The 24,020-nt window shown below is 57.4% G+C and overlaps 3 protein-coding genes across 3 annotated transcripts; 2 read left to right on the forward strand and 1 right to left on the reverse strand.

The window, feature by feature from the left end:
• The first annotated feature begins 1,785 nt into the window (after window positions 1–1,785).
• Window positions 1,786–5,637, forward strand: LOC135420762 (zona pellucida sperm-binding protein 3-like). The gene is made up of 9 exons (XM_064668544.1): window positions 1,786–2,337; window positions 3,162–3,280; window positions 3,360–3,463; window positions 3,629–3,806; window positions 3,904–4,024; window positions 4,405–4,496; window positions 4,680–4,822; window positions 4,944–5,033; window positions 5,118–5,637. Exons 1-9 carry the CDS (start codon window positions 1,942–1,944, stop codon window positions 5,231–5,233), a joined length of 1,359 nt encoding a protein of 452 aa, XP_064524614.1. The 5' UTR covers window positions 1,786–1,941; the 3' UTR covers window positions 5,234–5,637.
• A 2,924-nt stretch (window positions 5,638–8,561) lies between these two features.
• On the forward strand, window positions 8,562–11,229 carry LOC135420597 (zona pellucida sperm-binding protein 3-like). The gene is made up of 9 exons (XM_064668252.1): window positions 8,562–9,006; window positions 9,477–9,595; window positions 9,684–9,787; window positions 9,971–10,148; window positions 10,229–10,349; window positions 10,436–10,527; window positions 10,694–10,830; window positions 10,903–10,992; window positions 11,066–11,229. Exons 1-9 carry the CDS (start codon window positions 8,638–8,640, stop codon window positions 11,188–11,190), a joined length of 1,335 nt encoding a protein of 444 aa, XP_064524322.1. The 5' UTR covers window positions 8,562–8,637; the 3' UTR covers window positions 11,191–11,229.
• Window positions 11,230–14,298: 3,069 nt separating this feature from the next.
• On the reverse strand, window positions 14,299–23,401 carry LOXL1 (lysyl oxidase like 1). Its single transcript, XM_064668548.1, has 7 exons — window positions 22,340–23,401; window positions 16,625–16,733; window positions 15,685–15,822; window positions 15,236–15,392; window positions 15,056–15,151; window positions 14,750–14,865; window positions 14,299–14,488 (listed from the first exon to the last, which is right to left on the reverse strand). The coding sequence occupies exons 1-7, from the start codon at window positions 23,352–23,354 to the stop codon at window positions 14,482–14,484; spliced, it is 1,638 nt and encodes a 545-aa protein (XP_064524618.1). The 5' UTR covers window positions 23,355–23,401; the 3' UTR covers window positions 14,299–14,481.
• Between the last annotated feature and the right edge of the window lie 619 nt (window positions 23,402–24,020).

Raw genomic sequence — 24,020 nt, forward strand, 5'->3', positions numbered from 1 at the left:
GCATGCACTGAAACAGCTCTCAGAGGCACAATGGTTTGCAAGTCATTTCCTGCCCTGCCTTGCTTAAATCCCACATGCTGCCACAGACTGTGATGGATTTGGTGCCTCCCGACACATCTCCCACTAGAAGGGCATCAGTGCCATGGTCTGGGAACCGCAGCGGTGTTGGATCAAGGGTTGGACTTGATGATCTCAGAGGTCCTTTCCAACCCGGCTGTGGTTCTATGATTCTATGAATGACTTGTCCAGCATCAGAAGTAACTTTGCGTGGGACAAAACTGAGGCTGAGGACCCCCAGGCTGCCCCCTGCATCCCCAGCATGGGATCAGAAGGGCTTATCCCTTGCCTGCAAGCCCTGCCAAGCTTGGGAGCTTCAGGGTTGGACCAAGAAGATAAAGATAATTTATTGCCCCAGCTCAGGAAGGACAGGTTCCCATCTTCTCCTCTGCAGCCGTTGAACCAAAGTTTTCCTGGCCTGTGTCAGGCAGAGGGAACCTTGACTGATGTGGCCGGAGTGGCCACAGCCCAGGAATGAGGATGTGGTGCTGGTGCCTCAGAGCAGCAGAGACCATCAGGGCAAGAGGACTTGATTTGGGCAGGGACAGACCCGTGTGGTCACCTTGTTCAGCTGTGCTTCGGTGGCAAAGGCCATCTCCATCCCTGACTGCTCACTGGGCTCCTCTTTGCACACTCAGGTGTCCATCTCCACCCCTGCAGAGAGGAGAAAGTCCATGAAGGTTGAAGACAATGACGAGTGGAACCATGCTCAGACCAGCTGTTCCGTGTCCCCCATGACTCCCACCAAGGACAGTCTGCTAGAAGACAGGCCAGGGGACAACACTGGGCTGCAAGGCTCAGGTAAGCCACCTCTGGAGCAATAAATCCACAGGTAGGCTTTAGGATGTGTAGGCATCGAGATGGGACAGTTTGGAGCACCTCTGTGGAGCCCCTGGTCCCACAGTTTGCTTGAGGATGAGCACAGGATGACTCATGTAGGGGAGACGTGCAGCTCCCCATGAGAAGGATGTTGGCTTGAAGACAAGGAAGAGAACACCAAGAGGTCCTGTTTGCTCAGGGAGGTGCCAAGAAAGGCTGTCAGCCTTGGGAACAACTCAAGTTACTTCCCTTCAGACGGTTCTTAGCTCTCCTGCTGGCGGTTGTCCAGTTTGGATCATGCTAAACCAGTCTGATTAAGCCACAGATGTCACCTAAAATTCATGGGCATCTCGCGTGGTTCTCACCTGAGTGTGGAAGCAAAGCACTAAGCCACAAGCAAACATCCTTGTTTGAAGCCTCCCCAGTGTCACTTCAGTGCCCAAACTGCTTCTCCTCCTGCACACAAACCAGGCACGAGGAAGCTTGTGGGGTGATTCATCTGGATCAACCTGCCCCTGGAGTATTTGTCCCCCCATGGAGGGGACAACCTGCTGCTGAATCATCTCCACAAGGGTTGGACTGCCTACACACCATGGGGACCATTTTGCTCCAGGCCTAATCATTCTAATAATTATTAGAAATAATTATTATTTCTAAAATCAAATAGCTCTGATTTATTCCTGATAAGGAAATTATCACCTCCCTGCTCCATCCCCCAACAGCCCTGCTACGGAAGGACCCCATAACCTGGAGATGGGAGATACAGGCTGAATGTGGGACACATCTCTGTGTGTCCTAACTGGTTGTTCCCAAAAGAACAGGGGGAAAAACTGCAGTTGGCTGCACAGCAAGCCCAGCATCTCTCCTGTGAACAAGGGACCCAATCCAGCATCTTGTTAAATCCCACCACAGGGGTCCCACAGACAGGGGTCTCTCAGCTGTTTCCAGTTGCCCTGATGGGAGGTGTGCTGAGCATCACCTGGGGTGGGAGCGTCCGTGGGAGAGGTGGGCTATAAAAGCTCCCTGGGCAGCAGTTACTCCTTGTGCTGGACCCTGGTAGGCAGGATGAGGTCTGGAAGCAGCCTCGGGTTGGCTCTTTTGTGCTGGGTTTTTGGGGAGGTGGTTGCTTACGACCCCCTGGGTGTCTTTAGAGGGGAGGCAGAGCTATGGAGGTACGGAGGGGATCCTTCCCTGGGGCAGCCACGGACCTTCTCCCAGCCCTGGGCATGGGTGGATGTGTCCCAGCTCCAGGCCATGGCCCCGCTGCACCCCGTGGCCGTGCAGTGCCAGGAGGCACAGCTGGTGGTCACAGTGCACAGGGACCTCTTTGGCACCGGGCGCCTGGTCAGGGCTGTGGATCTGAGCCTGGGGTCAGCCTCCTGCCTGCCCGTGGTCTGGAGCACCTCTGAGACCACTGTGACCTTCGTGGCTGGGCTGCACGAGTGTGGCAGCACCCTCAGGGTAAGTTGTGGGAGGCTGGACCCCTAAGGGGGAGAGGGGCTGCCTCTTGGCTTTCTCCCTGATGCCTTAGGGTGCTGAGACTGAAGGGATTTGTGGTGTGGTTGGGCTAAAGGAAATGCTCCAAAGTTTTCCTGGAGGCTGAACACCTCGGTCAAGAGGAGCAGGAGCTGCGCTGTGTTGTCTGGGCTTGTGTGAGCAGGGAAGAGGCAGAGAAATAAGTTTGTTTTTTTTTTTCTGATAAATACAGAGGTAGCTAAACACTCCAGGACTGTTCGTGCTGCTGCTGCCACCTCGAGGCTGGAGCGCGGAAAACCTGGTGTTGGGAGCCACTGCTCCTTATGGATACCTCAGGAAGCATCTGAGTGCTGCTTATGGGGTGTAGCATGAAGCTACTTCACCAAAAACTTAAGTTTGAAGTGGTCTCTCCCCTGGGAGAGACGTGGGGGGCCTTGAGAATGAGTAAGTGCCCCCATCCAACAGATGAAGTCACCCTTTGGTATCCTGGGAGACAGACCTTCCTGTCTGTTGTTCCAGGGCATGGAAACTATAGAATAAAAATAAGAATCAGCTAGAGAACGTCTGCATTTAGCTCTGCTGCTGGCCACAGGCTGTCCTGGGCCAGGCTGGAGCAGATTCCCACCCCAGAGGATTCCTACATCAGGATGTGTGCTACTCACCTGCCTCCAGCACAAATGCTGCTGGCTGAGGACCAGAAAAAATATCTCAGTGCTGAGTCTCTGGTCTCAAATGTGCTGCTCTGTGTGTGCGTGTGGTCAGAGGAACAGGGCTCTTAATGACTGCATAATTGCCTTGCCTTTCCCCAGGTGACCCCCGATTCTCTAATCTACGCCACGAGCTTAAATTACAGCCCAGTTCTTCCCAGCAATCCTGTTGTCATCCGCACCAGCCCTGCCGTGGTTCCCATCGAGTGCCACTACCCCAGGTGAGCCAAGGCAAGTGAGCAACAAATAATCCCCTCTGCTGCCACAGAGAACTCACCTGTGGGCGTTTCTCCTCCCCAGGAGGGACAACGTGAGCAGCCACGGTGTCAAGCCCACGTGGGCACCCTTCCGTTACACCCTGTCCTCTGAGGAGAAGCTGCCCTTCTCCCTGCGCCTCATGAGTGGTAAGTTTGGGGTGAGGATCTCCTCTGGTGGCCATGATTCCACTAGATGGTTCAGTTCTGGGCAGTCCCCAGGGCCTTGTGCCTGTTGGGGTTTCCCTGGGTGGAAGCAGTGAAGCCCAAACCAGCTTTCCATCTAAGAGTGCCTGGTGACCTCTGTCCTTCCAGATGACTGGAGTGCTGAGAGAGCCTCCGCTGTATTTCAACTGGGAGAGGTTTTCCACTTCCAAGCTGGTGTTGATGCAGAGAACCACGTGCCTCTGAGGCTCTTTGTGGACAGTTGTGTGGCCACTCTGACCCCGGACAGGACCTCTTCTCCCCAGTATGCCTTCATTGAATTCAGTGGGTAAGAGCTGGCTGTGCCCTTGTTCAAAAGGACCTTTCTGCAGGTTTATGGAGATGTCTGACAGTGGGACCCTGCTGGCCCCTGTGTTTGTGTCCAGGTGCCTGGTGGATGGGCAGGTGGATGATGCCACCTCGACTTTTATATCCCCGAGACCCAGGCAAGATGTGCTTCAGTTTGCAGTAGATGCATTCAAGTTTGCAGGAGACTCCAGCAATCTGGTAAATCCTTCCTAAAGCAATTAACTCCCTTTTCTGCATGACAGCCTTGCTCCACTATGAAATTTATTGTCTAGAATTACATTCCCAAGGCAACATATGAATGAGGTCATCCTGTACCTCAGGATGCTCATGATGTAGTACTGCTGCTACATCATGGCCCTCTGAGCCAAGGATCAGTCTTGATACTGGTCAAGACAAGCCCTTCTGATGGGCTTGGTAGCTGAAATCCCAAGTGGCTTGAAGGAATTGAAGGGGCTTGAGCTGCCCTGGGGAGTTGGTGGTCCTGTTGGTGGTCCAACTGGAGACCAAACTTGTGGAGTGTGGGAAAGACATGAAGACACCTGATGGCCAAACCCCTCTGTTCTGCCTGCCCCGCCCAGATCTATGTCACCTGCCACCTGAAGGTCTCCCCAGCTGACCAAGCTCCAGACCCTCTGAACAAGGCCTGTTCCTTCAACAAAGCCAGCAACCTGTGAGTAGCTGGAACAGCAGCTTGGCCAAGGGTGGGGAGCTTGGGATTCTTACCTGGTGTGTCACTTTGCAGGGGGGTGGGGTTGGACACCCGGGTGGGAGGGTTTGGGTCTCTCCTAACAGACCCCAAAGCACGTGAGGCGTTCCTACCACGGGGTGGGCTGGTCACCAGGCTCTCTTCCAGCTGGGATCCTGTGGAAGGCACACGGGATATCTGTTCCTGCTGTGAGATGAGGAGCTGTGGCTTGGCCAGGCACTCCGGGAGGTTCCATGCTCCTTCCCGATGGCCAGGAGGACGTGTCCGGAGAGAACTGCCCTCCCAGCCTGGTATGTCTCTTGGTCTATGCCAAGCTGGAGCTGCTCCATGACCTGTTGGCTCCTCAATGCCAATCCAAGATTTCTGGAGAGGTTCAAATGAGTTGGAGTGCTCACAGGTCCTCCCTTTTAGATCCCTTGGTGAAAGAAGCAGATGTTGTGGTTGGACCTCTCTTCATCCACAGCTGGCAGGATCACACAGTGAGGAGGGTCCCTTCACAAGGTAGGGCAAAGCCAAGGAAGTGGGGTGGTTTGGGGGACAGGTTCTGGCTGTGGCTGTAACTATCTCCTTCCTTCTCCTTCCTAGCTGCAGGTCACCTGTGGATGCTTTGGGGGCTGGCTGCAGTTGCTGGGTTGGTCATCCTGATCCTGGCTGTCCTGGGAGCTCTGACTGTCTGCCAGAAACCCAGCAACCCTGTCTGAAAGCTGAAACCAGGGACTTATACTTTTTTTATTGTATGACTGTGAGGAACTTGGTGAGGAGAGGGGAGAAGTCTTCTTTGAGAAGATGGATCGAATCTTTGTGCTGACTTTAACTGAGCTGCTTTGCCTCCCCAATCCCAACTTTATCTCCTTCTCCTCCAGCCCTGCCCTCAGCAGAGCTTTGTGCAGCCTTACCCTCCTCCTTGAACTTCTACCAGAGCACCTCTTTGGAAACTAATGTGAAAACTCCCCACCGAGATGCTCTGTTTGCTCACCTGTAGAACCATGGAGTTGGGTTTAGTCTCCAAACACTTTTACTTTTTCATGGAGCCATGTGGGTCTGCTCCATGCTGGAAACTCCTTACTCGATGAGCGAAGCATTTAATAAAACTTGGACCACTCTCCTCTTGCCTCAAGCTGTTTTTGGGAGGAAAGTGCAGCTTTGCTGGATGAGGGAGGGAGCATAGTTTGAGGGTCTGTGGGTTTGGCTCTTCGTGGGACAGAGAGGCAAGAATTCCACCCCCAGCCCCAAGGACTATTTACACATAGTTGTATGTAACAAGCCTTGGCTGAAATGTATAAACAGTCCTTGGGGCTGGGGTTGGAATTTCTTCCTCTGCTTCCCCCCCTCCCCGCTCCAAAAAGGGACTTTCTGACATGCCTGAGTCACGCTTGCTCTCTTTTTTTTCCTCCAGTGCTGTGGAATTTGGGCTCTTCCGCTCAGCAGAGTGGCCAAAATGGCAAGATGTTCATCCCCAAACCCACAGTGCTCTCCACAAGCTGGGAAAGGTTCACACTTTAGGTAGTGGTGGAATTGGACCAGCTGAACATCCTGAGATGCTGTGTTTGTTGTAGGAGGAAAATTCAGGTGCCTGGGTTTATGGAAAAGTGACACCTGTGAGGAGTTGGGATTTGCCTGCAGCATGGCTGCCTCTTGGGCTGGATTGGCAGAGAGCAGGAGGATTCCTGCAGACCCTTAACCTGCCCTGAGGGACTTGTCTTTGTCATAGAAAACAGAGGAAAGGGATATTTTGCACAAACTTGTGTGCCTTGGGGTGTCATCCAGCGCCCTGGAGACCCTCAGCCAGATGTCTTGGGATAAATGTCACCTTGAGCTCTTTGGTACAGGGTTCCAAGCTGAACTTAAGATTTTTAGGTCACCCCAAACTTTCTCCTGGTGAAGAAATATTTCTTCCTCCCAGGCCACAAGTTGTGGCTGCTGAGACATGTTGAACCTTCTTGTCACCAATTTCTTCTTGATCAACATTTTCTCCAGGTGTTCAGGGCCCTCATCATTCCTTGGCATAGGTGCAGGGACTGTCTCTGTTTTGCTGAGACACACAGAGGGACCCTTTAAGTTAAAACCCTTTCCCTCTGCCATTGGGCACAGCCAAAATACCTCCCCTGGTGTCAGGATGGAAGACAAGCAGAGGCCAAGTCTGGTCAATAAGGAAATGGGGGGATGGGAAAAAGCTCTCTGACTATCCAGAGCAGCTATCCAATTCCAGCAGCACCCTCAGCACTGACTGAGGGGTTTGACTTTAAACTCTGTTATAAGGAAAAGTGGGATGTGCTTTATCTGATGGTGGGGCAACACTGGGGTTTGTGCTTTCCCACTGCCCTGGGACTTTCTGGCCTCAGCCTTTCCCAAAAAATGAGGTCATGCTCTTTCCCAGCTCTGCTGGTCTGTGGCTCCAATTCTATGAATCCAATGTGCTGTGCTTGGAATAAAGTTGGGACAGAAGAAATCCCCTCTTCCATGGAGAAATACCCTCTCTTCCCAGAGCCTGTGCTCATATCACCCTCTGGTCTTCCCCTCTTCTCATTTGTGCTGTGTAAACATGAGGTGATTCATCCAAGGGATTTATCCTCCTGCTAGGATCAAGCCCTGGTACCCAGAGACCCCCAAGCTGGAGCTCTCCAGGGTGAGACCATGCATCTCCCGTGGTCCTTGCAGCCAAGGACTCATCTGAGCAGAGATTCTGCCCCCGGGAGGGGGGGCAGCCACGTATTTACTGAATCAGCATCGCCTGCTGCTGTTATCTCCCTGACGCAGGAGCTCAGCCTCTGGAATCCCCGGCATTTCCAAGCAAGTGCCACTTTCAAGGTATTTTAAACATGGGGAAGTCCTGGACCCACTGGCAGCAACAGGGCTGGGGCATTGGCTCTCTGGGGAAAAGCAGAAGGTTTTACCCTAGTCCATAAATGTTCCCACGGGTGGGGTTTGGGGGTGTCGAGTCAGGCGCAGGCCAGTCCTGGGTCCAAACCCAGTGGGATTTCTGCTAGGATTGGGCTGGTCAACATCTGCCCCTAAAACTTTCTGTTTCTCTTTCTTTTCCCAGAAATGGCTCAGCCGTTCCAGCTCAAACATTCAAATCAGGACATTTATTCTGTCCCTACGGTTTGCCAGGGACATCCTGAAAGGTGGTGAGGGGTTTGGGGTATGAAATGGAACATCCATCATGTGGAGTCAAGGGGATACTGGCAGAGCTCTGGCAGGGAAAAAGAGTGAAGGCACTCAAAAGAAGGAACAGAAACTCCATAATAATAATAATAATGAGCCTTGTAATAATATATAATTAAATAACCCCATAATAATGAGTTTAATAAATAACGAGGCTTGAAAATCTATAGGATTTCTTTTCAAGCAGCTTTCCCTGTTCTCACCAGGCCCCTTTCCCTGAAGGCAACAAAACAAATATAACAGAAAGAGCCAGGGAAGGGCAACAGAGATAAAAAGGAGTGATTGGGGCTCTGACCTCACTGCTGAGGCTGAAACATGGGGGTGTGGGGCCCCCACTGCGAACAGCCACGCTTGTGACAGTGGTGAGGGCTCTGCATCGTTGCTGCTGACCCAACACCCCATCCTGGCCCTGCTGAGAGCAGGGGGATGCACAGAGCCCACCTTTGGGATCAAACTGTGAGCATGTGGGCTGCTGCCCCCCCCCCCATCAGCATCCGAGCAGAAAACCAAAGTCCCAGGGGGGCCAATGGTGCCGGGCTGGGATGGTCCCCGGGATTTGGGATCATGGACCCTGCTCTCCCCACTGCTGTCACCCCCGCAGCAGCCTTGAAAAGCCCCTTATCACCTTCTAACCTAAACAAGTCACTTTGTACCCGTCTCCCCGTCTCCGGCTTCTGCTGAGTTTTATAAACAACTTCCCCAAAGAGGCTGACGAGGATGTTTGCTCTTGCCTTGGGCTGCCCGGGGGCAGGGGGTCCCGGCACCCCGGAAATGACGGGGTCATGCCTCCCCTCTCCCCGCACCCACGAGGGCCGCCCTTTGGGTGCCATTGGCCCCCAAACGGGAGCCCGGGGGCAGACGGCTCCTGCTTCTGAGGGGATATAAAGGCTGAAGGAGCAGCCTCAGTCCTCTGTGCCAGGGTTTGCTGGAAGAAGGAGGGATGGGACCCGAAAGCAGCTTGATCCTCTCTCTCCTCTGCTGGGCGGTGGGCGAGGTGGCTGCCTACCCACCCTGGGACTTCTCCTGGGGTGACCCGGCGAGCCGGGAGGCGCGGGCAGACTCCAACACCTGGTCCTGGGTGGGGGACTCCCCGTCTCCAGGGACCTACAGGCAGCACCCGGTGACGGTGCAGTGCCAGGAGGCTCAGCTGGTGGTGACGGTGCACAGGGACCTCTTCGGCACCGGCCGCCTGGTCAGCGCGGCAGACCTGACGCTGGGGCCGGCGGCGTGCAAGCATTCCTCGCTGAGCCGCGCCCACAACACCGTCACCTTCACCGCCGGCCTCCACGAGTGCGGCAGCACCGTGCAGGTAAGACCTTCTCCCTTGCACTGCGTCCCCCGGTCCCGGGATCCCGTCTGGCTCTCCCTCCTCCCGGAGCAGCCCCAAGGGCTGTGCACCGGGCATCCCCTGCGAGGCTGGGAGAGCTCCAGGTGTAGGATGCAGAGCACCGTTGAGGAACAGCCCAGGGGAAGGACGAGAAGGTATTTCCCCCAAACTGGAGCATTTTTCCTACAGCTGCTGTGCCCATTCGGCTGGAGCCATGCAGATAGCACAAAGCCATTTCACTCATTTCACAATCAGACCCATTTCACTCATGTTTCAGCCCATTAGTTTAACTCACTGCGGACAGAACAGGGCTCCTTCTCCATTCCCTTTTCCCCCCTTTCTTTGGATTTCCCCAGTGTTTCCAGTTGGGAAAGGCTGGATATGTGGCCTGGTGGTGGTGCTGAGGGTGGGGAGCGGCCTCTCCAATGGCATCTCAATGCTTTTGTGCCCAGATCACGCCGAATTCCCTCATTTACCGCACGCTGCTCAACTACGACCCCAGCCCTGCCAGCAACCCCGTCATCATCCGCACCAACCCCGCCATCATCCCCATCGAGTGCCACTACCCCAGGTGAGGCCTTCCTGCCCTCGATACCCCCACCCTGCTCCCTGGGGATCGGCACGGGGCAGTATCCTGATGCATGGTGGTCCCCACCCAGGAGGGAGAACGTGAGCAGCAATGCCATCCGGCCCACCTGGGCTCCCTTCAGCTCCACGCTGTCAGCAGAGGAGAAGCTGGTGTTCTCCCTGCGCCTCATGAATGGTAAGTAGGAAGCCATACTGGCCCGTGGATGGGGACTTTCCACCTTTTCCCAGTGCAAGAGAGCTCCCCAGCACCCCACTGGGGACACCCCAGCAAACCCCATTGCTTCTGCTTTTGTGCTTTGCTCCCATGAGGACCTGGGGACAAACAGAGCCACCCCCTCTTTGTTGTCACCCCTTGCAGACGACTGGAGTGCCGAGAGACCCTTCACCGGTTTCCAGCTGGGCGATGTCCTCAACATCCAAGCGGAGGTGGGCACCGAGAGCCACGTGCCGCTGCGGCTGTTCGTGGACAGCTGTGTGGCCGCCCTCAGCCCCGGCACTGACTCCTCGCCCCACTACACCATCATCGACTTCAACGGGTGAGCCCTGGGACATGCGGGGTGTGGGGGGGGAATCCAGCAGGGTGCTGACCCCTCCACTCCACCCCATCCCACCCCAGGTGCCTGGTTGATGGGAGGTTGGACGACACCAGCTCTGCCTTCGTCACCCCCCGGCCCCGGGAGGACATGCTGCGCTTCAGGATTGACGTCTTCAGGTTCGCAGGGGACACCAGGAACCTGGTAAGGCTGTGTGTCCCCTGCCAGCCCCAAAAGCAGCCACTGTCCCCACCAGCAGGTGCCTACCTCTCTCTCTTCCCTCCCCACAGATCTACATCACCTGTCACCTGAAGGTGACCCCAGCAGACCAAACCCCAGACCCCCTGAACAAGGCTTGCTCCTTCAACAAAGCCAGAAACACGTGAGTAGCTGCCTTGCCAGGATGGGGCACATCCAGGAAGGTCCCCACCAGCATCCCACAGCCCTGATGTGGCACAGGGACAGGTCATGGACCCAGACTTGGGGGGGGTGAATGCTCTGTGGGTGCCACGGGTGGATCTGGTGACAATCTTCCCACCCTGCTCCAGCTGGGCACCCGTGGAAGGCACCCGGGACATCTGCAGCTGCTGTGAGATGGGCAACTGCGGGTCCCCTGCGCTCTCCCGGAGCCTCAACCCCCTGGAGCGATGGCCCAGCCGCCGCTTCCGCCGCCACGACACCAAGGGTAAGGTCCCCATGGGGACAGAAGGGACAGCCCAGAGTGGCAGGACAAGCCTCATTGCTCCTTCCTCCCTAGGGAAAGAGGCTGAAGCTGACGTGGTCATCGGCCCCGTGCTGCTCTCGATGGAGCCGGGCGCGGGGGGACGGCAGCAGGAGGGTGGTCAGGGTGAGTCCCCACTGGATGTACCCCTGTGACACGGCCCCAGTGGCAAGTGGTGACACTCCCCTTGATTTTCCAGGCGGGGTGACGGCCGTGCTCGGCGTGGGGACGGTGCTGCTCTGCGTGGTGGCCGGCGTGGGGCTGGCAGCAGCTGTGCTGGCCATCGGCGTGGGCCGCAGGAGGTGCACCCGTGCTCAGGCCTGAGCGTGGGGCCAGAGCCCAATAAAGCCTGGGAAGGACAAACCGAGTCCATGGTGCTCCCTCTGTGACAGCATCCCGGGGACATGGCTGGGAGGGAGCATCCACCCCTGGGACATGGGAGTGCTGGAGCCCCCATTGCCAGGGGAGGGTCCCGACATCTCTACCTGGGTTTCAGCCCTTTCTGAGGCTCAGTTTTGGAATGGGGGATGTGGGGGACAGTCCCCTCACCCTAGAGGAATTCCAGGTGGGTTTCCTGGCCTTGTCACCCCTCCTGGGGGAAGGGGGTGCAGGGCAGGGTGCAGGGCCCAGCCCGGATGATCTCAATGGTGAGTTGGGCTGCACCAGCCCTGCAGGGTTCCAGGAACAGCCCCTGCAGACCTCTCAGATGGCATTTAGTGCCTGGGAGCCCCCCAGGCAGCTCCATCCCCTTTCCTACAGGATTTATTTCAGCTCCAGCCACAGCATTTCCATCACTCCAACATCACTTTGTGTCTGGCTCCAGCCCCAGGGCCTTCATGTCCCCTCCAGCCCCACAGTCCGTGTTTCAGTCCCAGCCCCTGCCCTACCACCTTTATTTAATAAACATTGTATACGTAATAAGAGCATAATAGAATAAAAAAAAAGTAAAACCATCAGAACAATAGAGCTAAAATACGATAACATCTTAAAAGAATAACACAATAACAGGATAAAATAATAATACCAGAACAATAACAGAGCAGCAGTAGGAGAACACGGCAGCTTTATTGTCTTCCATTACAATAGTTTAAGCTCCGGATGCCGGCGGGGGGTGTCCCCCAAACCTCCTCCCGTCCGGGGGTCCCGCCTGGGGGTCCCCGGCCCGTCCCGCGCCGCGCCATCGCCACCTCCCGGCCGCGAGCGGGCACTGCAGCCACCGCCCCGCCCGCTGCCCCCGGCCCGGCCCGGCCCCGGGGAACACGGCCCCGGACAGCACGGCCCCGGACAGCACGGACCCGGAGAGCACGGCCCCGGAGAGCACGGCCCCGGGGAACACGGCCCCGGAGAGCACGGCCCCGGGGAACACGGCCCCGGACAGCACGGCCCCGGACAGCACGGCCCCGGAGAGCACGGCCCCGGAGAGAACGGCCCCGGACAGCACGGCCCCGGAGAGAACGGCCCCGGACAGCACGGCCCCGGAGAGAACGGCCCCGGACAGCACGGCCCCGGACAGCACGGCCCCGGAGAGAGCACGGCCCCGGAGAGCACGGCCCCGGACAGCACGGCCCCGGAGAGAACACGGCCCCGGGGAACACGGCACCGCGCTGGGCTCCCGGACCCCGGGATGGGCCTCCGGGATCGGGCCTTGTGCGAGAACCAGCGTTGGGAAGGGGGAAAGGGGGCGGGGAATGGGGCGGGCGGGGCTTATATAGGCGGGAGAGAGGCGCGGCTAACAGGGGGCGTGATGGGGGGACGGGGGACACGGGAGGAGGTGGGGACAGGAGTGAAGGGGGGCGACACAGGGCTTGGGGGGGACAGGAGTGAATGAGGGGGACACAGGGCTTGGGGGGAGACAGAAGTGATTGAGGGGGACACAGGAGGAGGTGGGGACAGGAGTGACTGAAGGGACACAGGGCTGGGAGGGGACAGGAGTGATTGAGGGGGACACAGGGCTGGGGGGAACAGGAGTGAATGAAGAGGACACAGGGCTGGGGGGGGACAGGAGTGAATGAGGGGGACACAGGGCTTGGGGGGAGGGGGACACAGGGCTTGGGGGGACAGGAGTGAATGAGGGGGACATAGGGCTGGGGGAGGACAGGGACACAGGGCTTGAGAGGGGACAGGAGTGAATGAGGGGGACACAAGGCTGGGGGAGGACAGGGACACAGGGCTGGGGGGGACAGGAGTGAATGAGGGGGACACAGGGCTGGGGGGGGACAGGAGTGAATGAGGGGGACATAGGGCTGGGGGGGGACAGGGACACAGGGCTTGAGAGGGGACAGGAGTGAATGAGGGGGACACAGGGCTGGGGGGGGACAGGAGTGAATGAGGGGGACACAAGGCTGGGGGGGGACAGGGACACAGGGCTGGGGGGGACAGGAGTGAATGAGGGGGACACAGGGCTGGGGGGGGACAGGAGTGATTGAGGGGGACACAGGGCTTGGGGAGGAACAGGAGTGATTGAGGGGGACACAGGGCTGGGGGGGACAGGAGTGATTGAGGGGGACACAGGGCTGGGGGGGGACAGGAGTGAATGAGGGGGACACAGGGCTGGGGGGGACAGGAGTGATTGAGGGGGACACAAGGCTGGGGGGGACAGGCTGTGGAAGGGGGGGAAAAAGGACCCAGTAGTGGGGTGTGGTGACAGGGCTGCAGCTCCCAGAGCCACAGGATGTCACAAGAGGGTGGCCGTGTCCCACCCCCCCTCTCCAATCCAGGCAGGCAGCAACAAGCACGGGGGGGGAGGGTCCTGAGGAGTCCATCCTTCCCATCTCCCCATGAGTTGTGCCCCTTGGTCCCCACCATCCAGGATTAAAGGACAACAGTCATCTCTCAGGAGAGATTCCCATCCTGGATGGCCCAAGGGCATCCAGGGATGTCCCTCCGTGGGTCTTTGTGGTGCCACCGTGGCCTCGGTCAAACACCAACCCCTCAAAAGCAACATGTTTTAATGATTTCTGGTTTTAAAGCTTGTGAAAATAACAATAACATTAATAATAATAAAAATAATAAACCAAGCTTTCCAGTCATCTCAAGGACTCTCTGTGTTTATAAAAGCTGGGCAGACAGAGAGATTTCTCTATTAAAGGTGATGGGATTTCCAGCACCTTCAGTCCCAAAAGTGCCTGGAGCATCCTGGCGTGGCAGCCACCTCAAAAAGAGGGGCCAAGTATCCTTCCTGGGGCAGCAGCTCCAAATCCAGGCTGTCTTCTTCCCCCTGGGGAAACATGGCATGGCCAGAGACCCCCCCCCAAAAAAAAAAAAAGCCAAAGGGGTTAAGGACTACAGAGCTAGTATGCATTTACATCATTATACAGCACTTATGGGTCCCTGCCTTTATTCCAGCTAAAACCCAGCATTGGATCCCCTCAGGAAATGGTAAAAAACTAAGATTAAAGAAAAGTTAAGTATAAAAAAAATTTCAAAGAGTCATTCTGGCTTCCCCTCCTTTTAATGTGAAGGCATGGGGGGTTTTTCGGGGCAGGGGGGGCAGTCTGTGTCTCGAGGAGCTGCTGGTGGGCTCCAGGGTCTCTGGTGGGGCAGAGGAGCTCAGGCTTTCTTTTTGAAGAGGGGACAGAGGCTGAGGCAGGTGACATCCCTCTGGCCCTGCTCCCATCAAGATCTGAAAGAAAAGAAAACAAAATCCCAGAAAATTCAGTATCAACATCCCAAAAGGGAGCGAGACACCAACCCCCAGCCCCTCCATTGGCCAAATCCAGCTTCTTTTTTTGGTTCACAGAGAAAACACAGATGGAAAGGAGGAAAAAAGGAACTAAACCACTCGGGTCTGACCCCCAACTGTTTTTTTCTGATGGCCAAGGGAAAAACAGAGCAGGACATAAGGAAGAGAAGGACGGGGAAGGACACATGGCCATCTCCTTACTGGGAAATTTTGCAGTTTGTTGTGGAGACGTAGCGTCCGGTGTAGTGGATGTTGCACCTCACCACGTTGTTGGTGAAGTCTGACTCCAGGACGATGTATTTGGGGTTCACTTGAACCTAAAAACGGGCAAAAGGGACGGAAAAAACACCCCCAAAAAAATTAGTAAGAGGGGGGACGAGCAGCACCGAAACCCATGTTAAAGGGACGCTAGCAAAGAAGGTCCTGAACACGATGGTTGGAAGACCCCAAGCCACCCCCAAAACAGGAATATTTGCCCCAAAGATCTCCCCCGAGGCCCCTGGCCACCTTCAAGACATAGTTGCCCGGCTGCACATCCGTTATATCGATCCACTGGCAGTCGATGTCGGCGTTGTAGGTGTCATAGCAACCCGGGCTCAAGCCCTGTGAGGAGAAGAGGGGGGTTCAGGTGTGCTGGGGAGGGGGTGAACCCCGAGCAGCCTCTTCCCCCGGCCCCCCCAAGGTCACCTGGGTGTGGGAGGTGCAGGCGTAGCGCTTCAGGTTGCCGAAATCGCAGGTGGTGTCCTCCAGGCAGAAACTGGCCTTGTGGCCCTCAGCCACCTTCCTGCCCGTGGTGGCATCCAGCAGGTCATAGTGGCTGAACTCATCCATGCTGTGGTAGTGCCTGGGGATGGAGGGGGGATGGCAGTCAGGGTGACGCCCAGAATGATGCCACTCCCTCCCCAGATATGATTTTGGGGGCTCCTCATCAACACTGGGCCCCCAGCAGCTTTCCAGCTCCCTCCCTGGGGACGTTAATTGCAGGAGCGTGCTGGCTTTAGGGACAAGTGGCAATGACCCCCCCTCCCACCAAGATCTCAAAGCAAAGCCACAAAATGGGGGAAACGCCATTAAAAAGCCTTAGAGCTGCCCCCAAAAGCTGGTTGATGGAGGGGAGGTGGGGTGGGGACACTCACTGGTGGCAGCTGTGCCACTCCCAGCTGTGCCGGGGCCGGCTGGGCAGGAAATCGGCCGTGCCCTGGTTCTTCACCCGCTGGGGAAACCGCAGCAGCACCCGCACGTCGTAGTCGGTGGCTTCGGGGGTGTAGGCAGTGCTGGGGACATCAGGGAGGGTCAAACCCCACGTCCCCTCATCCCCAGCCCCGGGGGGACAGAAGCCCCCCAGGTGCAGGGTGGAGTGTCAGCCCTGGCACCCCGAGGAGGAAAATCCCCAGCGAGCGCCTCTGTAGGGAGAGTTTCCTCCGTGGAAAAGGAAATGATGAAAAAAGGAGAGAACCCACCAGACACCTTCCATCATGCTTTGCTTTGCTCTTCCCTTTGCCCTTTCCTTTCCCCTTCCCTCTTTCCTTCTCTCCTTTCCTCTCTTCTCCTTCATCCTTCTTCCCCTTTCCTCTTTCCTCTCTTTACCTCTTTCCTTCATCCTTCTCCTTCCCCTTTCTTTTCCCCTTTCCTCTTTGCTTCCCTTTCCCCTTTCCCCTTTCCCCTTTCCTTCTCCCATCCACTTCTTTCCTCCATCCTCCTTTCCCTTCCCTTTCCCCTTCCCTTCTTCTCCTCCATCCTTTCCCTCATCCTTCTCCTTCTTTCCCATCCCTCTTCTCATTCCCTTTTCCTCTTTCCTATCATTCCCTTCCCCATCCCTCTTTCCTATTCTTCCCCTTCCCTTTTCCTCTTCCCTTTCTCCTTTCTTTCTGCTGCCCTCCACCCTCCTCCTTCATCCTTTTCCTCCTTCCCCATCCCTCCTCTCTCTCCCCTTTCCCCTTTCATCCCCCGCCTTCATCCTCCTCCCCTATCAGCACATCCCCCCTTCCACTCCCCGGGTCCCCCCTCTCTCCCCGCTGTGTTCCCATGTCCCCCTCATCCCAGGCCACATGTCACCCCCAGGAAAGCTGCTCCTACCTGGCCAGGCACTTCTCCTCGGCGGCGCAGCGCAGCGAGTACAGGTGAGCTCTCTGCACGTAGGTGGACGCCTGCACATAGTTGGGGTCTGGCACCAAGTCGGGGAGACCTGCCAGGAGGATGAGGACAGCCCTGAGGACAGGGACAGGGCTTGGGGACAGCCCTGAGGATGGGGACAGGGCTTGGGGACAAGGCTTGGGGGCACCACAGTCCTCTCCTCGAAGCGGCCAAGGGGGGAAGCTTTCCTTCGGTCACCGCCACGTTTTTTTAATTTTAAGCTGCAGATGGAAAATCCTCCCTTCCCCTCCCCTTCCCTCCCAGCTCCCGCTGGCAAATCCCAATCCTCCATTTTCCTACAGCGGGATTGCTCAACCCACCCTCCTGGAAGCGATTACACTCAGCCCTGCCCGGCCCCCCTGAGAGGGATCCTGGGGTTCCCCTGAGCCTCCCACCCCTGTGGCAGTCAGGGACAGGGGTGACATGACCCCCAAGATAGGAGAATCCCTATTTCCTTCCCCGTTTCCTGTTTTTCACCCCAAAACAGGGGTGAAAGTGCAGAGCTAACCCCAGGAAGCCCTTGCTGTTATCCCTCATCTCCTTGAATTCTCAACAGTTCCTTGGGGCCACACTGAAGAGACCTGTGACAGGCAGACAGCTAGACAGACGGACAGATGTAGGGACAGGCAGGGGCTGCCTCAGTTTCCAAAACTATTATGGAGCCCTAACGGAGCTGGAACTTCCCCCCCAGCAATGCCCTTTCACACCTCCCCTTCCCAAAGGCTCCTCTGCCACCACTGACCCAGAAAATGCCCCAGCATCTGCCCCTCAAGAAGGACTGGGAGAGGGAGGGATACTCCCCAGGCACTCTGTGCCTCAGTTTCCCTTCTGCCAGCCCTCTGCAAAGTCCTGCTCCGCAACAACCTCTGCTTAGGGTCTGTCCTTGCTGCAGGCTCGCCAGCCTACCCCCATTCCCATCCTTAGCACTGTTCTCATCCCCATCCCTGTCCTCCTGCCCATCTCCATCTGCAACCAATCTCCACCCTCATCCCCCATCCTTGTCCCCACCCCTGTCCCCATCCCCTCACCATCCGTGCCCCTCCTCCTTTCCCACATGCCCATCCTAATTGCCATTCCCACCCTCCTCCTCATCCATCCCCATCCCCGTTCCCGTCCCCATCTTCAAGGCCATTCCTATCTTCACTCCTTATCCTCATCCCCTTCCCATCCCTGTCCTCACGTCCATCCCTCTCCTAATTCTCATCCCTATCTTCAACCCCATCCCTGTCCCAGTCCCCACCCTCATCCCCTTCCACTCCCCCATACTCATACTCATGCCAACCCCCTTCCCCATCCCTGTCCTCATCTTCCTCTCCATCCCTGTCCCCATCCTCATCCCCATCCCTATTCCCATCTTCATCCTCATTCTCATCCCCATGCCCGTCTTCACCCCTCATCCCCTTCCTCATCCCCATCCTCACACCCAGCCCTCTCCTCATCCCGATCCCTGTCCCCATCCTCACTCCCATCCTCATCACCATCCCTATCTTCACCCTTCATCCTCTTCCACCTTCCCATCCCCATCCCCATGCCCATCCCCATCCCCAGTCCTATTTCCATCTTCATCCCCATCCCCATCATCACTCCTCACCCTCATCTCCTCTTGCCCACCCCTCTCCCATCCTCACCTTCCTGCCCATTCCTATCCTGGCTCCTGTCCCCACTCTCATCCCCATCATCTTCATCCCCATTCCCATCCTCATCCTTGTCCCCACCCCCTTTCAAGGCACCCAGGGGCTCCAGCCCCACCCGCTCTTTGCCCCCAGACAGTTTCCAGCACATTTCCTTTTTTTTCCCTTTTTTTCCCTATTTTTCCTTGGACAAGAAGAACAATGCCTCCTTGTTTCTGGGCCTGCCTTCCCTCGAGGGATCACGTCACTCCATTGGAGCTCGTTTCCTGCCCCGCTCGCTTGGTCATCGCTGCTGATGTAATGCCCAGGGGGGGCCTCACAAGCCGGGGGCAAGAAAATCAGGAGAGCTTGGAAAGACTTTCCCCCCCTCCCTTAAAAAAATTAATAATAAAAAAAGCAACGGAGAACGACCCCGGGGCCTGCGAGAGGAACATTTGTCATCATTTATAAAACAGCTTTTCCTCCCCACTGTTGTTTATAATAAATTCTTGGACGCTCCAGAGAGAAATCCGACTCCTTTACCAACGGGGAGTTTTATTTTCCCCCCACGACGGAGCTCGCCCTGGATGGCCCCGCTGTTATTGTAGGGTCTCGCGCCTGACTTTCGGCAGTGAAGGGTCAAATCGCAAGTGCCGGAGTCGCTGGAGTTAATGGGATGGCAGGATCCGGCCTTGCCACCCTACAAATGTCCCCTCAGCACAGCAGGGAACCCGACTGTCCCCATCCCAGCTGGCCAAATCCTGACTTTTTTTGCTGAGGCAGCGTTTTCCCACCTCCTGCAAGTGAGAGCCCTGGCAGCCCCCCCGCCATCGCCTCCGAAACGGGACAACCACAGCAGGAAAATGTTTGTTTTTCCTCCTCGGCCCCTCGGCCTGCCCTGGGAGCTGCCAGAGAAGATTTCCTTCTTCTTCACCGTGAAAATTAGAATAATAAAAAAAGGCCGGCCCGCTCCCGCCGCGCTGTTTGTGCAGGTGTGCCGGGCTTAGCCCAAAAATCCCAGCTCCAGCAGTTTTCCGAGAGGGCAGCTGCCTCTCCTCCCTGTGCCCGGCAGTGCTGGGTCCCAGCCCTGGAGAGGCAGGAGCACCAAAGCAGGGTGGTTTTAGCGGTGGGGATGGGGACATGGGGATACCCTGAGTGACTGACACCCCATTACTCCTTCATCCCATCCCATCCCATATCACCTCTGCAGCATCCCAGCTCCAGCACCTCCCAATGCACCCCTTCATTCCCCCATCCTATCCCCACAGCATCCCTCCTCTAGCACCTCATGATATTCCCCTTCATCCCATCCCATCCCACCTCATCCCATGCCATCCCACCCCATCCATGCAGCATCCCCACAGCATCCCTCCTCCAACACCCTCTGGTGCACCCCTTCATCCCATCCCATCCCATCCCATCCCATCCCATCCCATCCCATCCCATCCCATCCCTGCAGAATCCCTCCTCCAGCACCTCCTGACATCCCCCTTCATCCCCACTGAATCTTGGCATCCCCAGCTCATTGTTAAACACCTGAAATCAACCCAAACTGACCTCCAAACCCACCAAAGGAAGACATTCCCAGGAAGACCATCATCTCCTGGCCCAGGTGCCCCATCAATGGGTGATGGCACCCTCAGGTGTCACCACAACTGAAGTTTAGTGGGTAACAAAATCCCTATCACCCCATGGAATTCCCAAACACCACTTTCATTCCAACACCAACCCTGGGTGATCCATTCCATGAGGTCAAGGTGAAAAACCCTTCTGCAGATGGGGTCCAAGCAGGGGTCAGGGTGAGGAAGCCCCTGGACATGCCTCCTAGGGGTCAGTCAAGAGTGGGAAGCCCTGTTGGGAACCAGCACCTTGTCCAAACCCCATGAGAGGGGAGGCACTCTGGCCTGAGGTGATACAGCCCCAGAGCAAGATTTGGGTGACCCTTGGGTTGTGAGCAGGAGACACAGACGTCTGAGGTCTCCTCCCCATCTCCTTGGCCCAGAGTCCCCCTCCCTTGGCCAACCCACACAGAGATGCTCCTCTCCCACCTCCACCATGGCTTGGTCACCTACAGATTTAGGACTGGAAACTATTCCAACTCATCTTCCAAGGTATCTCCATCTGGTTTGGGTGGAGGGAGGTGGACAATCCACAAGCCCCAATAAACCCTCTCATAAAAGCTGGTGGGATCTAATTGCTTAATTAACCCCCCAGGTACCCCAGCGAGGGGCCAGGAATGCTGCACATTCCTTGCAGAGCCGGGTGGGATTAAGAGGCTCTTAAAGAGCTTAGACACATAATTAACATCTGATTCGGCTTTATGAAGTGTTTGGACCAATTAAGAAACCATCCTGAAGGGTGGCCCTGCAGGTGACAGGTTTGGAGGGGCTTTTGGTGAGCCCCAGGGAGGTGACAGCTTTCCCTAAACAAAGCTCAGCTGGAGAGAGCAGCAAGTGACCCAGAGGAGAGGCCAGGCCACCTCTCTAAATTGCTTGGATGATCTTTATTCCTGCCTTTAGATTTATTAAGGAAAAATGTGAAGGAGGAGGCCAGGGGCTCCGGCACTGAGAGGCGGATGTGGATGGACCAACGAGGGTTGCTGACCCACCCACGAGCACCCTGATTCCCCTGGTGGAGCCACAGCACCGTCACCTCCTGGCCCAGCTCCCACGGATCCTTGAAGGACACAGCCATTGCCAACAGGGAGACGACAAACTTGGCAGGAGTCTTCCCCTTTCCCTCTGCTGCTTTGGGTCATCTGCAGGGCAGCTGTCCCCAGGCGTCCCTCGCAGAGGTACGGGACTGCCAGCATTCCTCATCCCTGTATCCCTTGCCCCTGCATCCCACATCCTCACATACTTCACCCCCCTCATCCCTCACCTCCGGTACCCATTGCCCCCCACACCCCATGCCCAGCAGGAGAGGCTGCTCCTGGTGAGGCCAGCGGGGATCCAGAGGAAGATCCTCTGTACAAACCCTGTCCCTGAGCTCTCTCCCAGCTGGACCTTGGGCTGACCCAGCCCGGCTGCTCTTGCTGTGTTTACTCACTCGCATGCAACAGGCAGGGCTGGGATGAACACTTCCCCCAGCCCAAATCCTCTGGGATGGGTTTTTCCCAGAAACCAGGGATGGGGCTGGATGGGTTATGGGGTCAGACTGGTCAGAGGCTCCAGCTGAGATGGGCTTCCCAACGGACAGGCTGATCCCCCAGGCTGCTGCTCCTCACACCCTCCAGCCTTGCTTCCAAACTTACCATGGAGCAAAAACACTCTTGGCAAGGCTCAGCTGAAAGCCACAGGATTTCACCAGGATCGGGGTCAGTGGGACATGAAACAAGGGTGTCCCTGCTGTGACCTCGGTCCCCTGCTGCGGCCCCGGTGTGGCCGGCATGGGGGGAGCGCTGGGAGCGACTGTCCCTGGCTGAGGCAGCGCAGATCCATCCATCCATCCGTGAGCTGAGTGTACCCGGCACAGGGCACATGGCCAGGGTGGCCCGGGATACAGAACTGTCCTACCCCAGGAGTATGGGAAGCCCCCAGCCCATGGCACACAGCCACCCCGTGGATACAGGATGACCTGAGATGTGGCATCCAGACACCCCAGGAGCACGGTGTGACCCCAACCCACGGCACAGACCCACCCCACGCAGGCAGGGTGGCCTGGGACGTGGCACATACCCACCCCACGAGCACAGTGTCCCCTCATGCCACAGCACAGACCCATCCCACAAGTATGAGATGCCCTGGGACATGGCACAGACCCACATCAAGGCCAGACCTCACACCTGGACTTGCTCCTTCACGTCCCTTCCCTTTCCTCTCCGTTCTTCACCACCTCAAACATCATTCCTAAAACATGTAGGGTGTCCAACAGCCCCTCGGTGACCTCTCAGCCACATTTGTCCCCACAACACTGGGGCGGCATCCTTGAAGAGTGACTGGCATCAGACATGGATGAAGGGGACTCTGCCCTCGGGAATAACAAAGCACCCAGGGCACATCCCACCCAGGGGACCTGCCACCCACCCCAGGGTGCCCCCCAAACTCACCCCGTCCACCGTGGCTGGGCCTGTAGACGCTGCCCACGCTGACCCGAGCTTGGCTATCAGGGACAGCCTGGGGGATTTCGAGGCTCCTGGCAGGCAGGTAGGACTCGGGACGAGGGACCCCGTACGGCTCCACCGCCCGGAACGGCGGCTGCGGCTCGTAGGGCGGGTACTGACCCCCGTACCCCGTCCCGACGGCCGCCTGGAGGTTATCCGTGGAGGCCGCGCCGTGGTTGACGGCTTGTTGGTTGGCGTACGAGTCCGGGCTCTGCTCCGGTGCAATCCCGGTGTCGTGGTACAAACTATGGGAATACCGCCGGTCCAGCCCGTCCACCGGCTGGGGCACGGCAGGAATGTAGGGCCGTTCTGGCGGCGGGTAGTGGGCTCTGTAGGGGCTCTGCTCCTCGCCGTAGTCCTCGTGGCGGGCGCGGGGCTGGAAGGGGTACACCACGCTGGCCCCCGCCGCCGCCCCCGCCGCCACGGCCGCCCCGCCGGTCCCGGTGCTCCGGTAATAGGTGAACGCCTCGTCGTAGGCCCGGGGCGCCTCGTAGGGCTCGTACTGCGGGGCGAAGGGGTACTGGGGGTACGGCGGCTGCCCCGCCGAGGCGTACGCGAAGGATGATGCTGATGCTGATGCTGACGATGCTGAGGAGGATGAAGGCTGGCGCGCGCGGGCGGGCGGTCGCCGCTGCGCGGCCGCGCCGTCGCCCACCGGGCCCTCCCGCCAGTTCTCGGGCACCTGCCCGAAGCCGAAGGGGTGTCTCGCCTGTCCCCGCACGGTCCCGGAGCCCGGAGCCTGCCGGCGGACGCTGCCCGCCGCCCCCGCCAGCAACAAGCGGCTGCCGGGCGGGCGCTCCTGCCCCGGCGGGACGTACTCGGCGCCGCTGTTGAGGAGGCTGTAAACGCGGCCGTTGTTCTCCCACTGGATGAGCTGCCGCCACGGCTCCTGCCCGCCCGCCAGCAGGCACAGCCCGCAGCCCAGCGCGGCCCAGAGCCCCCAGCCCGCCCGCCGGGCCATCCCGACCGCCGCCGAGCGCCGCGGAGCGAGCGCACGGAGCGGGGCCGAGGGCGGGAGCGGCGCCGCGGGGGCCCGGCACCGCCTCCACCCGCCCGCGGGGGCGGGATGCGCGGGGGAAAAAAACTCCGGCTGCGGTGAGCGGCGCTTTTTCTTTTTTTTCTTCTTTTTTCTTTCTTTTTTTTTTTTTTTTTTTTTTTTTTTAAGCCCTTCGGTGAGTCACGCCGTCAAAATCTGGGTTGAATTCGGCGGGGTTGGGTCCCAGGAACCACTTCTGGCGCGGGTCCTGCCCGCCAGGAGCCGGGAGGAAGTGCATCCACTCCGGGGAAAAGCTGAGATTTCACCTTTCTACATTTTTTCTGTTTTTTTTTTTTTTTTTTTTTTTCTTTTTTTTAACCCTGGAGTGATGCACGCCTTCAAAACTAGGGACAATTTTAAGGGTTTTAGTACTAGGAACCGCCTCCAGCACGGATCCTTCCCTCCCTGAGCCAGGACGAGGAGGAAATGCATCCACTTGGGATAAAGAAGTGAAATGTTGAGGCTGATAGTTTTTTTAACCCTGGAATGATTCACACCATCAAAAATTGGGTTGAATTATGCGGGTTTCGGTCCTAGGAACCACCTGCAGCATAGATCCTGCCCTCCAGGAGCTGTAAGGAAAGGCTGCAG

Source organism: Pseudopipra pipra, chromosome 12 (assembly GCF_036250125.1).
Source record: "Pseudopipra pipra isolate bDixPip1 chromosome 12, bDixPip1.hap1, whole genome shotgun sequence".
In the NCBI taxonomy this organism is placed as follows: Eukaryota; Metazoa; Chordata; class Aves; order Passeriformes; family Pipridae; genus Pseudopipra; species Pseudopipra pipra.

What these genes read in the sequence shown, in the direction of transcription:
- LOC135420762 (XM_064668544.1), top strand. Translation starts at nt 1,942, where the DNA reads ATGAGGTCTGGAAGCAGCCTCGGGTTGGCTCTTTTGTGCTGGGTTTTT. An exon ending in AGTGTGGCAGCACCCTCAGG is followed by an intron (nt 2,338 to 3,161) that starts GTAAGTTGTGGG and finishes GCCTTTCCCCAG; the next exon opens with GTGACCCCCGATTCTCTAAT. An exon ending in TTCAACAAAGCCAGCAACCT is followed by an intron (nt 4,497 to 4,679) that starts GTGAGTAGCTGG and finishes GCTCTCTTCCAG; the next exon opens with CTGGGATCCTGTGGAAGGCA.
- LOXL1 (XM_064668548.1), bottom strand. Translation starts at nt 23,354, where the DNA reads ATGGCCCGGCGGGCGGGCTGGGGGCTCTGGGCCGCGCTGGGCTGCGGG. An exon ending in GCCCAGCCACGGTGGACGGG is followed by an intron (nt 16,734 to 22,339) that starts GTGAGTTTGGGG and finishes TCCTCCTGGCAG; the next exon opens with GTCTCCCCGACTTGGTGCCA. An exon ending in GAGTGGCACAGCTGCCACCA is followed by an intron (nt 15,393 to 15,684) that starts GTGAGTGTCCCC and finishes CTCCATCCCCAG; the next exon opens with GCACTACCACAGCATGGATG.
- LOC135420597 (XM_064668252.1), top strand. Translation starts at nt 8,638, where the DNA reads ATGGGACCCGAAAGCAGCTTGATCCTCTCTCTCCTCTGCTGGGCGGTG. An exon ending in TTCAACAAAGCCAGAAACAC is followed by an intron (nt 10,528 to 10,693) that starts GTGAGTAGCTGC and finishes ACCCTGCTCCAG; the next exon opens with CTGGGCACCCGTGGAAGGCA. An exon ending in GCAGCAGGAGGGTGGTCAGG is followed by an intron (nt 10,993 to 11,065) that starts GTGAGTCCCCAC and finishes TTGATTTTCCAG; the next exon opens with GCGGGGTGACGGCCGTGCTC.